Raw genomic sequence first — 16,086 nt, forward strand, 5'->3', positions numbered from 1 at the left:
ATGCCTAGGTGATGTTTGACATTTTATTTGAAAAATGACAATTGTTCACTCAATCAAGCAACTAATGTAACACTAATTGCAGCTATTTTCAAGTTTAGAACTGATAAATTGTATGAGGCAAATATTGAATATTCATATAGCAGTATTTGGTCCTGTATTTGGACCAATATTTAGACATGTCTACATTTAACCTGGGATTTTCTAAATAATGTTAAATGCGTTACATTTACTACCATGTAAGGATTAAATGAACAGCCCTGTTTTTGTCCAGGGGCTTTTGACAAGGAACCCCATATGTTAACCCCATAGCACAGATTCATAATTTTGCAGAATATATGCAAATTGTAATTGATGACTGATAGATCTGTGTGTTTCTAGCCTACTTCAATTATAAGCTGATTGAAGTCATTCCAATTTCTCATTTTCCCATCATGATCAATAGCATCCAAAAAGAAGAGGCAAGGAAATTCAAACAGGCATTCTTGTAATGCAATTCCCCCCATATTTCTTTCTAACACTCAGACATAATTAGTAGACAATAAGTTGGCTTGATCTACAAAAGAATGAGCCATGTCCTGTTGTTGGTATGCAATTGTTCAGTCACTGCTGAAGTTGCTCTTACAACCTGAGACTCTGAATTTTCAATGAAAATGTAGTTTTGTGCAGTCACAGGAACAAGTTTGACTTGAATCCAGTGGTAAATATGACAGCAACTCCATCAATCTCCATATGGTGGTTAATGACAGAGTGTTCTAGGCTCCTGGCCAGTGTCCTTTGTAATGGTCAACGAAGTGACTCACACACAGTGCAGCACAGTTAGTTGGGTGAGGAGCAGTTGAACATTGTTGAGCATAAAACATATATTTGAACAGTTTGGTGAACACATTTGACGCAAACATGTAGATGATTCCCATGGTCTGACTATCAACAGATAAGGTCTGAATTGTATGTTTTTAAAAAAGTTTTTAAAAATTCTTCTGTACTTGAAAAGTTCATTTCATGACATATCCCTGTAGTTAACTCTTATGTCCACATTTTTGTTTTGAGAGTTGGGTCTTCAGCTGTTCAAATTTGCAAGGCAATCCTAGGCAAATGTTGAGTAAAGAGATTTTATGTTTTTAAGGAAGAAGTGGTATAGAATGTGCAGATTTAAAATGAGGAAGTGCAAACTTAACAGCTTCTCTAAACATGCTGAAGAAGCAAACAATCAGACTGGGGTACCCTATCGTTATTGACTGTAAAGTCACATAATGAGATACCATCATCCCTGTGAATGTTCACAAAAAGACATCTGTATAGTGAATGAATAAGAAATTGAAATAATTTGTTTCACAGTGCAAATGAGCTGTACATTGTTGAATGTACTGTAGGCATGCCTTTGTTCTGTTCCACCGTCATCGTTTTTGTGTAGGAAGAAGTGTGACAGTGTGAAATAAGCCATGATGCCACAAGGTATTAATACTCAGTGTATTCCATTATATGATGTGTAGCCCAAACTGTGAAAGCTGTGCATGACAGGGCTTTTAAGGGTCTTTCGTTTAGTCCTCAGGTTTGTTAGCATTTTCCATTCTGCTTGTCTCATTGCAGTATTCTGCACTACAGAAAAGTGCTTTAATACAGAAAAGAGCTGTAGCGTGCAAAACTTTGTCTGACTGATGTACAAAAGATAAATGCATAGTGACAGTTGATATGGTTCTCAGTTTTCGTTCTCAGTCACTCTCCTGTAACCATTCTCTTACCACGCTTTCTAACATCTCTGCTGCCTTGCTTTTCTCTCATTTACTTTCCCTCTAGCATCTACCTCTCATCTCTAACTGTATCTTGTCTTCCCCCTCACATCCTCTCTTTCTGCAGGTGGTGCGTCTGTGCCAAAACCCCAAATTGGCTCTGAAGAACAGCCCCCCATATATCCTGGATCTGCTGCCAGACACTTACCAGCACCTGCGCACCATCTTGTCTCGCTATGAGGGTAAAATGGAAACTCTGGGAGACAACGAGTACTTCCGGGTCTTCATGGAGAACCTAACCAAAAAGACCAAGCAGACCATCAGCTTGTTCAAGGAGGGCAAGGAACGCATGTACGAGGAGAACTCACAACCCAGGTGAGTAAAGGGGATAAAAATATGACTTATTTAAGGGTTAATGATGTGAAAATGACTGCATTTAGTTTCTCTTCTCTCGGTCCACTTTGCTGAATGAGTCTGAAATGAATGACTGAGTTGTGAATCTTCACAATACAGCTGTTCATAATGAACAATTATAATTGCACAGGTAGAGTGTGAACATTTCCATCCATACCCAAACCCCAGGGCTGTTGTAGCTCAAGATGTAGCAAAACAAAAGGAGAGAGGTGTTGTGGTTTGAGCATGTGAACATCTGTGGTCAGAATGGTGCCTAATCTACAGCTGCCTGCCTGCCACTCACTTTGTTTTTGTGCCTTCTTATCTGTTATCATCTACTTAAACTTTTTCTCTTCATGAAGCTGTTTTACTGTAAGTGTAATTGTTCTTTTATTGAAGTCGCACGTTCTCATTTTCTGTCTTCCTTTCCCTTTTATATTCAGTCTTGTTTTCTCTATCCTCCTGAAGACACAAGTGTACAGTTTGTATTAAACAATAATCCTCTGTCCTGCTTTTATGCAGGTGCATGTAGTAGACAAATTAATCACATAGTTACTAATTGTCTTTTAAAAAACAAAACACACACAGACCAAATGAGAAAGAGCATCATCTTGAAGACCAAAGATACCACAGAAGGATTGAGGATATAGTACAGCTTCTTACATTATCATTGTATTACTGTTTATGTTCTCAAAGGTGGAGACTAGTTCCTGGATGGAATTGTTCTTACCTCTGTATTATTAAAAATGCCTTCTGGTTCACTGAATGTGCTTTGGCAAAGGCTGTCAGACATAGTTATAACAGACACCATATATAGTATATAATGAAATAGTGTTATGACCTTCATTAAGTTTCCTTTAGGGAGTGTTTCATCTTGTATGACATCATATTTGATACAAGCTAGTATCAAATATTCCCAGTAAGGACTTTCTCCAGAGCTGCCTCTGGCTAGGTTGCTTCCCGTGCTAGGAGTATACAGGATGACTTGTAGATTTTTTAAAAACCATTTTGTGTTGCCAAGGTAGATTTGTATATCTGGCTATTTGTAGGAGTTGTTGACATTTGCTGTTTTAAGTTGACTTTTCAGCAGCATCCCTAACAAATATGATCAAAAGCAATGTAGTCAGCTTTGTTTTTTGGGGGGGGGGTTCTTTGCTGTGCTTTTCTGTATTGTCAGTTTACTGCATCAGAATGCTGATTGATATAGGCTGATCAAACCATCATGGAACTATTTTCTCTCATCTGCTCTTCAATAAAAAAACTTTCAAAATAATCCTGATGTATAATATTTAGTGGATACCTTACATTTGTACTTGAAACAGGTAGACATCACAAATCAACTGGTCAGAGAGTTAAAATAAAATAAGAACAAACCCAAGCAAAAGTGGCCTGGGAGACGATCTTTGAGAGTCAATAATTAAAGGAGACAGCAGTGAAACCCTGGGTTAGTCTGGAAAGCTCTAGAGCTTCAGTTTTGTTGCACAGTGAATCTCCTCTACAATTCATTTTGACAGTCTGTGGATCAGTGGTGTCTTCTTAAAGGCTTATGTCATAACCTAGAGATCTGTCTTAACACAAAAAACACCCATATTCTTTCATAAATAGAAAAGGATGATTGTGTTATTTTACCTGCATGAAATTGGAGAACAAGTGAATCGACTGCTGTCGAAGAAGGGAACTTTTGATCATATTGACAGTCATGCAGTAGGGACTTACTACATAAAATACTTTTCTTAGTTTTCAGTAAATATTGCAATGAAATTGAATTATTTTTAAAATAGCAACTAAAACTACTGTATTTCTGAAATGCAGACTTCTTTACAGGCTTGAATCAAAAATACTTGGTTCAAGTGCGGTTTCTTTGCCCAGTAACCTATTGTAACCTTCAGTTTCTTGTTTTGCGCAGATTAGCTAATAGTTTTATCTAACCAGTATTAAGCGGCACATCCTCATCTTGTTGCGCGGTTCCTCAATGATTGTTTTTTCTCAGCTGCCAGTAATCTAGCAGACAGAAAACCCCCAATAAGGCAACAGAACAGGAGAGGAAGCTTGTAACTTGAGCACCCCTGTATTTACCACCAACTTATAAAGTTGTTGGTGATTCTAATTATATCCTTACAAAATTTATTTTAATCATTGCTTCATTGCACCAAGAGGTTCTGGAGAAAGAAGTTTCTGTTTAAAGCAGAGGAAATACACACATACAGTAACCAGGCATTACACACAAAGACTGCTATTGTCTGTGTGGAGAAGGCAGTGGCAGTGACACTAACCAATGGATAAGCCCACTTAAGAATGTTATAGAATCAACCAATGATGTTGAGTCCCAAGAGAGCATAGTATGTGATTAGGCTGTAGCTGAGCTCAGCACATGGTTTGGTCTAGAAAATCAAACTGTAAGAAGATATTTGGAGATGATCTCACTGTCTGGATGCAGGAAAAAAAAATAACACACTGTTGAGCCTTAATTAAAGTGAGAACACTAACACTTATGGTTTCCAGCACTGTGACTTCAATCAGCATCATTACTTGATACTTAAATGTCAACGGCTGGAACTATACTGTCTTAATAGCTACTTTCAAGTCAGAGTGAAGGATCTGAGTGTTTTATGCGAGCCCTGAATGCAGTGTGGGTGGATATGCTATGTTACGATGCTGTACAGACGTCTTCACCATGTCTTCTCCAGAGATTTAGTTTCTCTATTTATTTAGCCCCCTTCTTGCTGTGTTGGAACTGTTTAAGTTTAGAGATGAAGTGGCATTGAAGTAGGGCATTGTAAGCCTGAGTTGTTTCTGTTGAGCACCAGTTTAATGTCTAATAAGTTTGATTTTCACTTTATTGTCAGTTGGGTAGTGTGGGTAGGAGGTGTGAAGAGTTTTCCAGTGTTCTTATATACTGACAGAGGAGAGAAAAATAAAGGGTTCCAGGAGAATACAGTGAAGATGAAAGTGAGTTTTCTGTGAGTGAAACTTAATTATTAACACTGACAACCCATATTCAGTCAGAATCAACACAGCCCAGTCAGCACTTCCTCGTTTGCTTCACTTACTTCCTCTTCTGGCTTCACACAGCACAAGCAAGACATTTTCTTGCATCAGATTTGACCCACACAAAATGAGTTGGTTGTAATTTTTTTAAAAACTTCTCACAGAGTTGAAAAAAGGTTTTTCTTTTGACTATTCTGAAAAGAGTATTACTAGAAAAATTATGTTATAATCCCAGTCAGTGGTTGATTTTTATTTATTTTTTGTTAGGCCAGAACTGAAACTGAACCTTATCTTACTCTGGAAATTCATGATAGGTGTTATTCTTTTTTTTTTTTTTTTCTGGTATTTAACAGTTTGCTGCATCCCTAGTCAGAACTATTTTAGATCGCTGGATTTGTATAGCGGTTCATTGCAACACAGTATGTCACTTCTGCATCAACGGAAGAGACTAGTTGTTACAGACTTGTGACTGTGGTCTCTTCAGGAAAAGGTTTGCTAAAGTGTTCTATGCTGAGAATTTGGAGCTTCTTTTTTTCTCCTTCCTTTTCAACACTGCTGCTTTGTCTGTAGTCTGTGTTTTAAAGCATTTTCAAGCCAGACAGTTCTAGTGGAGATCCCTGGTGAACTACGTACCCTAAGGGCTTTTTTTCTGTCCACATTTACACCTCCAGGAGGAATGCTGAAATATACATAAATAGGCCAACAGCTGGTATAGCAATGGAAAAGCTTTTATTTGGCTTAAACCTATTAAAATCTCTGCAAATTTCCTTCATCATATAGAGGCTAAATAAAGTCTAGACTGGAGTTGTCAGATTATATAAAATATTTTCTTACATGGCTAACAGCAGCTAGTATCTAACAGTTTTTTTTGTTGTTTTTAATTGCTGGTTGCTGGCGCTGCATTGGCTCAGTGTTTCACCAATCACTGTACACTGGGTTATATGTCTTAAAACTGTGTTCTAAGAAATGTAATCATTCACTACATACAAAGAAAAAGGAGCTTTGTTCAACAGTTCTAAAATTTAGGAAACACTTCCTTATTTTTGAGAGAGGAAACCAGTATGTTAAATGTTACATTTTCTTGAGTCCCTGGGCTGAGTGACACAGTATAAGGGTTAATCAGTGTAGCCACAAAAGAGCCCTTTAACCCCCCTTCTCCATGGGTCCAACCGGATAGTGCTTTGACCTCCCTGTGAGAGTCTGATCATCTTCCTGAGCTAAGTTGCCATTGCATCCTGACCACCATCGATAGGTCCAGCTGGTCACAGGAAGTGGTGGGCTTATAGGCTGCAGGGTGATGCAGCTGCACCTTGGGCCAGTCTGGACTGCAAAGACTAATAATATGTTGTAAATAGTATTTGTGGTATGGGTGCATATCTGTCTTGTTTGTGTCTACACTACAGGAAATAACTGACTGTTCTTACAACACCTTTTGGGCTCTTTTTTAGCTCCTGCTTCAGTGTAGGTACTTCTCAGTACAATAGAAACCAGCAGCAACTGTCATTTTTAAAAATTAATTTTATTAGTGCAAACAACAGCTTTTGGCAGACTACAGAGAATATTGAGATCTTGACTGATCAAAGAGCGATTTGAAAATTTTTGCTAGTGTTGTTGAATGTCATGCAGAAGTGACATCGCTATACCAACCATCAGCTGTCTGACATTACTTCAGTGCTTCTGTAAATGCAAACAGAAATAAATCCCTTAAGGTCTGTAGTTCTCTGGTTCATTACTCACTGGGGTAGTCCCTAGAACTCTTTGGTCAGAAAGCGCCTTATGACTGCTGGCTTTGTTCTAATGCCCTGAAACACTGGCTCATAACTACTTAACAAAAAGGTCATCTGATAAAAATCCCAATCTATAACTGTTTTTAGATGTCTTTAACATTTAATATTGTGGTTACGATGATATGATATAAAACCTGAGAGAATTTATATTGTGCTACTGTTTCTGTTTCTAGCCATTGGTGTAATGAGCACACCTAGAACTCTGGTGAATTGTGATAGATTTTAAAATACAACTAAACAATTAAATGATCAGTCTCCTGAATAACCAATAATGATAATAATCATTAATTGCAGTTGGTTAACAGTTTAATCTTCTCACCCTTTCCAACCATGTACTCCACTGCCACCCCTCCTCCTTTACTTGCTTCCATCACCCATGTCATTTACTGACAGCAATTTGCTCCAATGCTTTGCACAATAGAAAAATGCATTCCACACATGCTTCAGTGAAATTATTACAATGGTCGGCAGGAACAACTTCCTACTCATTCAGCCTTCCTTGTAGCTGAACTAATGTTCAGGCTTCAGTTGCAGGTGCCATCAGTGGCCTTTGACTCAAAGGTGATTTTTGGATTCATTTCCCCTTGCTTCCCCATACTTACTTAAGTTACCACACTCCTGTTAAAATGTGCAAAAACCAATAAAACAGACAAAGATTTTAGTGTTGTTTTGCCACTGTTTATTTCACTTTCAGCACAAATGATCAAACATTCCAAAAGGGTTACCATCCACATGTATTTTTCATAGTTTTTCTTATATTACACTCATTTTTATTCCCGGTTTAGAAAAGGCCAAAACTTTTTTTGTATGTTTATTGGAAGCATAATGGTGGTGAAACATGCACACTTTGCATGAGACCTTCCTTTTAGGGTGGGTTGGAACAGGTGCTTGGAACTGTTGTCTAATGCCTCTACATTGTTACATGCCTCTGTTGCAGACACATGGCTGTCTGTACATTTGCATATTTAACACAGTTCCCAGTTTTAAATTTCCTTTTTTGTTGCTTCGGTGACATCTTGCCAATGCTATCAAACCTGCATTAAAAAAGATCACTTTGTGAAATTAATTCTGCAGGTGTTTACAGTTAAGCTCTTATGTGTTGACAGTGATTGAAGTTCTGTCTTTGTGGACAGAAAAAAAAAACCAAGTCATTGTACGGTACAATACTTCTGGCATTTCCAAATGCCATTTGCACCCATTCCTCTTTTGGTTGTCCTACAATGACTTTTTGTAATGTACCTGACATCCATTGTTGAAGCAAAGGGTTAAGTCTGAGAGCACTGCGCTTGACTTTGGCTGTGTGCAGCTATAATACTATAGGAAAGGTGATGTTTATAGTATTGGATGAAACCGTGGTGAAACATAGTAGTGCATTACAGACCAAATTAACTACAGGAGAAAAATGAGAGTATCAGTAGCTGCTTAGACAAGTTTGTCTTGTTTAACTTTTTTTTAAAAAATTGTTGAAGGTGTTTGTGTTGAACCAAACCCTGTAATCCTGAAATGTATTAAACTGTACAAGATATCACTCTAAAATCTCCAGGTGTGGCTGAGGTTGATTTGAATGAAGTATTAATCTCATGCATATTCATCTGTTTTAACTGACTTTCAGATATGTTGTTTTATTCTTTTGACGAAATACTGTTGTATGCCCCCTCGTGTTACTGGCAGTCACACTGCTGCTTTCATGCCGCTGCTACAGTCGATCTTAAATGTGAATCAAACTGTATGTGTTGTGGCTAGTTGGTTTTGATGGATTTTGGGTAAAAAAAAAAAGTAAAGGAAGCTTTTAAGAATTGCTATGTTTTCTGTGAATGGACACAGTTCACATTTCAGAGGCTGTATGTGTTTTCAGGTTCAATTACATCTACCTGTAATTGTAGAACAGTCCAACACATTATTAAAATCTGGAAGGATAGCAATTAACTGCCATCTTCAAGAAAGAAATTTGGTGGGAAAATTGTTGATTAGGTAAAATCACAAAGTAAAAAAAATCAACAGTAGAACTTACAGCTATGTTTAATAGAGAAAGTCAGACACGCACAGTGTGAACATAGCTCAAGGGATTGAGAATAAACAGCTGTGTAGTCTTAAGAAAATCACTTGTCAGTAAGGCTAATAACAATAAAAGGTTTCAGTTTTCTAGGAGACAAAGATTGGACTCGGGAGCAATGAATAAAGGTCATGAAGTCTGGTTTACCCTCTTACAGAGTAATGTGTGCTTCAGGGTAAGATGACAGGTGAAAGAAGTGATGCACATATCATGGCTAGTGCATACTGAACAAACTTGTGGGGGCAGGTCTCATTTCAGCAACGTTATGTGTCCAAACAGTGAAGTCAGCTGACTACCTGAATATACTGAATGACCAGGTTTTCCCATCAGTGGATTTTTTTTCTTCCCTGATGGCACCAGGCATATTTCAGTGCCAGGATTTGCGGTTCAGGGAGCATGAGACATCATTTTCACACATGTATGCATTTGTCACCACAGAATCCAGACCTTAACCCCACTGACAGTCTTTGAGCTGTCCTGGAGACTTATGCAGTGGTCCGACTCTCCCATCATCAATACAAGATCTTGGCAAGAAATTATCAAATCTGGACGGAAATAAATATGGTGCATAAACTGTATAAACTTACTGAAACGATGCCACACTAAATGTTTGCTATAATGATGGCAAAATGTGGTCCAATGAAATATTAGTGTGCGACTTCAGTTAACCGACTCATGTCGTCATTATACTATTTGATTATGGTGATTAGCCTGGTATAACAAGAAATGAGCACAGATATGCTCTAAGAAATGTCTGTTTTAACAATATTGTGGATTGACATCAAACTAACCTTTTTTGGAATATGAGATAAAAATGAAAATGTACATTTGAAGAACTCGGTCTGGGTTTTGCACAGTTGCACAGCTGTTTTTATACTTTGGGATTTGTTAAATTCATGGGTAAGAAAGCAGTTAAGTGTGTTTAAATCATTGCCTAAGTGCGGTGTGTACATGTATGTATGTATACTTTTATCTTTGTGAGGACCATTTCAAGCACAATTCTATCAATTTGAGGACATTTTGACAAAGTAAGGACATGCTGTCCAGTCCTCACTTTTTTGGACTCTTGAGGGTTCACACTTGGTTTTAAGATTAGGTTAGCATTAGGGTTTAGAGTAGGGTTAGGGTAAGAGTCTAGGGAATGCATTATGTCAATGTGTGTCTTCACAAAGATAGAAGTCCAAGTGTGTTTGTGTGTGTGCATGTCTGTTGTCTGCTGTCATGGCTGTTTCCTGGTGGTGCTCTGGAATGAAGCCAGTTCAGCAGAGTTAAATTTATGAAGTAATGGTTACACCACAATGGTAATCCAGAATCTGAAATGAATAATCCACTTTCCCAGTACACTAACTTCTTTTATTTTTATTTGTGTGTGGGCTATTTGCCTAAACAGTTACCACATTAACATCATTAAACTTAGTGTACCAAGCAGTACTAACTCTGGCTGTCAGTCACTTATTTTTAGAGTTAATATCGTCAGAAAACAAGGAAATTTTTACGTTTGAAATGCAGTGTAAATGCCAAAGGTTCTTGAGCATTAATTCTTTAAAATTAATAATGTGATGAATACTGGGTGTCAGGAATAACATCACCAATTAGTTCTTACAGTATTTTTTCTCTCAGCATAGAAATAACGACAGTACGTCAGGGTTAACCACCATTTTCGAATCATTTATAAAGTGAGCGAGTGCTTCAGAAGTGAATTTACTTTGTGGTGAAGTACCAGCAATTTATCTTGATATGTTCATCCTTTATATGCCATACTTCTATCCAATTGAAATAACTGGGCTGTAGTGTGCCTTGAGCAACTGTGACCACCTCCTGTAAAGGCAGAAATGCTGTAAGTGCTTTGTGTATGAATGGATCAGCACAATATACAGTGACTCTTATGTGTAGTAAACACATGCATCTGTCGGCCTACTGCATTCGTACTGTAATAACTTTCTTACTCTTCCTTTGCAATTTTAAAAATCAATCTATTGACAAAACCGATGAAACGAATACATATAGTGACATGCCAAAGATAGGGCTGGGTGTGGTGTAAATATGTGAGATGGCCAGAGTTCATGGTTCCTCAAACGATTCCTGATCTGGCTTAATTCGTCATATAAATTGTTACAAACATCATCTGGTAGCTTTGTTGCAGGGCTAGGGTTGTGTCTGACCTGCATTTTCCTTTTAGCCTCAAGCAGAAAAGATAATACAGCTGCATGATGATATTACAGCTACTTTTGACTCTGCCAACCCAGACATACTCTCATTCTGTAAGGCTGACCCTTGCCGACTGTGCTGCGGTGTATTAGCGCAGTGCGGTGCTGGCTGGCTAGCTGCGCTACTTTATCACAGCCAGCAGGAAACAGGAAGGGAGCAGCCAGCTGCAAGGTCAGAGGTCAATCTATAGCATGAGGGGGATGGTGGACAAAAACTTAGTGTTCAGATAAAGGTTGGTCTTTTTGCTGTTGTTCTTGTAGACTAACAGCGAGAAACCAAAAGAAAAAAAAAAAACTTTTTACACATATAGAGGAGGTCAGCAAACCACATCTATAGCCCACTGACTCTGCATTGCCAGTATTGGCACAGCAGCTTAAATAGCAGTAGCATTTGTAGGGGTAGACTGTTGGAGCATTGGCTGCTGCCCAGTACGTACACACACACACGGTACAGAGCTGCCTTTGTAGGATGGAAAGGGACAAGGAAGGCTAGAGTGAGACGAAGAGACGGTGAAACAGATCAGCTGGTTCTGCTACATATGAGATTTGATTTAAACCTGTATATTACTGGGTGTGTCATAACGTTATTCAGGCTGCCATTGGTTATGCTGCATCTGTACAGAGAAAAAGACACACAAGGTCTCTTTCACTCAGCAAATCTTGTGCAGGAGACAGCTGTGCCACCCTGTGAGCTTGATGCCAGTCAGGCCAGTGTTTGCTTTCTCATTCACTCCCTCTTTCTCTGTCACATGTACAATATGTTTACCATTACAGCACACACCAAGTCTGTGGGGTTTGTTTTGTGGAGAAGCCTATACATACAGTTGAGTCGTATTTAACAGTTTGGATATGTCACCTGAAAAATGTCATCATAACAGAAGGAGCAAACACAGTCATGTTTGGGGGATTTTTGCACTAAGCAATCGCTTATGTCACTTTATATGACATATCCCCTGTTTTTGCTTTTGCAGTTATGGTAGCACGACTATTTTTATTTTTGCTAAAAAGCTCTTCCTGTACGTCAAGCAGGTTCATCGCTGTGGTTTTTATTTATTTTTTCCTATTTCAATTTTGAGAATGAGCAATGAGGTCCAACGTCAGTGCAATATTATTTCCTGTCAAGGTGAGAGCAGTTTTGGTTATTTCTTAACAGTGGCAGTAACAGTGGCATTTTTTTGAATTATTCCTTCTTTTTATCTGATTTTAATTGGACAGAACTCATTTCAAAAAGGCTACTATTGCACAGTTCTGTGCACTGGTGTTCATCAACATTCAAGTCAAAATGTGATGACAGTCATGGGTTTGTTTGCTGATGTTATCTGTCAGGTCATTTTTCACCAAACCACAGCACATGATTCTGAAGAAGTCCAGTAACTTTGCTTTTGCATGTTTTTTTCAACTCTTACTAAATAATACACACTGTTTATTTGTTTTTATTTCTTACTTTAATAGTAGAAATCAGCCTCAGATATTTATTGCTATAAAGAAGTACAACTTGAAACTCAGTTTTTAGGGGCTTTAAAACTGCATTAATCAAAAGTTTTCAGACAATCAAATGTGGGAATAGTTTGTAGTGATGGAAACATTTCTGCTGCTCTGTGATGTTTTTGACTATTTCAGGTCATTGTTTTATGTAATGACTATTGAACTCATGGGTGCCCATTTTGCTGTGTCTTAAATATGGTCAACATGGTCAAATCTTAGCTAAAACTTTAGCAAAACAAAATCTGCGTCATATGTTAGCTTGTTGTTTTTCTGCCCCCTAGTGTGCCAAGTGATTGTTGTAGTAACAATCGGTTAGTTCATGAGTCATAAATAACATCACATAAATTTAATCAGACTATCTTGATACTTTAATTATATAGATTTTTTTTTTAAGGACATCCACTTGTTTCTGGTGATGGTTTACTCCCATTCTGTTTTTATTTGTTTCAAACTGGAAAATTTTGGGTGTTAATTGGACAGTATCAGCAATGTGAAGAAATCATGTTAGACTTTTGTTCGTGCAGACCTAATTGTGGCTTTGTTTTGCTTTCCAAAACCCTCTTGTTGGAATTTTGAGCAGAACAGTTATTAAGACACTGGTTCCATCTCGCAAAGATTTTATACCTAACCTTTGTTTTACCCTAGTTTATCCTGCCTCTAGAAAGGATGCCTGCCTGTTTGCCTCTTTTAAAAGATTTTCTTTTGCCTTTGGTCTGAACCCGAGTTTATATCACAGTGGCATTAGCTGAACTGGGTGGAGCTGGTTATATGTGGCCTCCTGCAGAGCAACAGAATACTGAAGGTTGTCTATTAAAAAGAGAGTGACATGATATATGTAAAATCCAGCAAAGCATAAACCTCCTCAGGTTGCCCATAGTAATTGTGGCGCCAAGTGTGAATCTTCAAACATATGATTAGCATTTGCTGATGAATTAGACATGAAATTAAATGGTGGATTTGAAGTGAGGGATTTATAAGCTTGAAGTCTTAAGTAGTCTGCATGAATGTTTCAAGTTCAGAGATGAGGGGAGGGAAAAGTGGATTCATAAGATTGTAAAGTAACCCTAGATGTCAAAATCAAAGCTTTGCGTGAGGAGAGATTAATTCCACATATAAATGTGCGAGAGAGGATAGCTGTCTTCATGTGATTACATTCTACATGAAAGTAGAGCAGGAGGGGGCCTGTTGTAATTTGGATAAAAGCATGGGAGTAGAGAGGTTGACAGGAGAATGGATGAAGACTGCGGCTTTAAGGCTCAGTGGGTCAGTAGGGCCAGGAAGCAGAAGAAACGGAGGAGGACCTCCTGCTGAGTCGATCGCTGCTGGAGAAAACACACCGAAAAGTAGTGTCACAAATGGCTGCTTTTTCTGAGATGACACTGGAAAGGGTTCACGGCTGCATGAGCTCCTCAGGGAACTGCTGAGATTAGTTGAAGGCCTCATTTTCCACACTGCATCACTGATGAGGTTAGCCCCGACTTCAAAGACATACGCCACCGCATCTGGCTTCAAGTCTTTGCTGTAGATTTTAAGTGGGCAGAGCAGTTCAAAAGATTAGATTTCTAGCTACATGAGTAGTCATTGTTTGAGGTTCATTTGACGCTGAGAGTGTATAAATATAACATTAGATCACAGCTAACAAACTTTGCATTTTCTGCTCCCTCTGAGGTAAACTATCATCCTAACACGTACAAGTCCCTTATGGCCGGGTCTCAATGTACACTAGTCTTATTCATCCATCTTCAGTCACTGTCCCTCCTCATTCAGTCTATCCAGCCCTCTTCCCCCCAACTCATAGGGTGCGTAGTGTAGTGTGGGGCAGCTGCAGTGCAGTAATGCTTTCATTGCTGTCTCTCTCGTGCATCTCAATTCACCCTGCCTGACAGCCAAGCACAATCTCCCTCTGTGCTGCCTTTTAAATCATGGCTTTCTCAGCATATTACTTCTAAAGCTGTGATGGGTTCCAGGGCTCTTGTGACATTGTGTGGCTTCCTTCTCTAATTTCCTAGTCTCTTGTATTTTTTTTTCCTGCCTTCCTCTCTCATGTTTGTCTTCCTGAATTACACTCTTCTCCTCATCTTCGTTATTCTGACATCTTTATTTTCTGCTGTAATTTCCTCTCTTTTGTGCTTGTTGACCAATCTTTTGCAACTAGAAAAAAGGCCTGTATACTAAGATGTTCCTGCCTTTTACATCTCGATCACTCTGTTATCATATATGTGTGTCTGTGGACACTGCAGTGTTGTCTTCCTGGGCCTATGGCTGTATCAGAATTGTAGAAGCAGCAACAATTTTCTCATGTCATTTCTCATGATTTTCTGAAGTAAAAGCTAGTGAGCGGTAACGGTTAGGCTTTCGGTTGCTGTTCTGGTAACAGTATGAACACACATTTCTATGCACAGACACAGCTTTGAGCATTTTGCCAAAGCTATCAGTGGATCTGTCTCAGGGAACAATGTCATCAGTTGTAACAGTTTGGTGACCGTTGGGTCAGGACTAATTTCCTATAAAACAAAACAAAAAGAAACTAAGAAACAAATAACAGAAGATGCATGTAGTCAGAAAGCATGCACCTGGAGAGATCTGTGAGAGTTCTACATCGTTTTCATTTGCTGATGTGTTCCTCCTACATATTCAGCTTCATCATCCACTTTTGATACTAGGGTAAAATGTGGGTGTGTTTATTTGGCAGTGAACTGCTCTTACTCACCTCTGAAAAAAATGTAAAAGGGAAATGTAAATACATATGAGAAATGATACACATTTATGTCCAAGCAATATTAGGAAGTTCAGCCGTGTCGCATCAGTGTATTTTTTGCATTGCTACAGATGGCCAAGCCCACAAGAATGCTAAAATGGTTACAGTTTGTAGTAGTGTGAGAAAGTTGCGCGTTTGTTGCACATTTGAATATTGAATTTTTTTTTTACAAGAGAAAAGGTTTTCTTATTCCTAATCAAGGTGTAAACTGACCAATCTTAGCAGAACTCATGTTGTCACTTTCTCCTTAATTTCCAAGCTAAACTCAGTTTTTTTTTTTTAATTTATATATATATATATATATATATATATATATAAAGTTTTTTTTGTTTTAGTTTTTTTGGGGTACCAAGTAAAATGTAGTAAGCAAAAAACGTACATATTAACAACAGTGAAATGACAAAGTCTAAATACCACCACTCTCTCTTGACTTGCACAGGCGGAACCTCACCAAGCTGTCGTTAATCTTCAGCCACATGCTGGCTGAGCTGAAGGCCATCTTTCCCAATGGTCTGTTTCAGGGTGACAACTTCCGCATCACCAAGGCAGATGCTGCTGAGTTCTGGAGGCGAGCCTTTGGGGACAAGTGAGTCCATCATGTATTACTGTACACAAGGAATATTATATTTCTCCAGCAGTTCCAAAGTGGTTTCCTGGCTTTCAGTAAGAAGTAAATATCTCACTGGCT

At 38.4% G+C, this 16,086-nt stretch overlaps 1 protein-coding gene across 1 annotated transcript in view; it reads left to right on the forward strand.

Annotated features, from left to right (window-relative positions):
* Nucleotides 1-16,086, forward strand: part of cbl (Cbl proto-oncogene, E3 ubiquitin protein ligase) — a 34,124-nt gene that overhangs the window by 2,574 nt on the left and 15,464 nt on the right. The window contains exons 2-3 of the mRNA XM_026313257.1: nt 1,855-2,102; nt 15,838-15,984. Of these exons, the coding sequence (XP_026169042.1) occupies nt 1,855-2,102; nt 15,838-15,984 (395 nt within the window). The remainder of the gene's footprint in view (nt 1-1,854; nt 2,103-15,837; nt 15,985-16,086) is intronic.

Source organism: Mastacembelus armatus, chromosome 13, assembly GCF_900324485.2.
Source record: "Mastacembelus armatus chromosome 13, fMasArm1.2, whole genome shotgun sequence".
Classification (NCBI taxonomy): domain Eukaryota; kingdom Metazoa; phylum Chordata; class Actinopteri; order Synbranchiformes; family Mastacembelidae; genus Mastacembelus; species Mastacembelus armatus.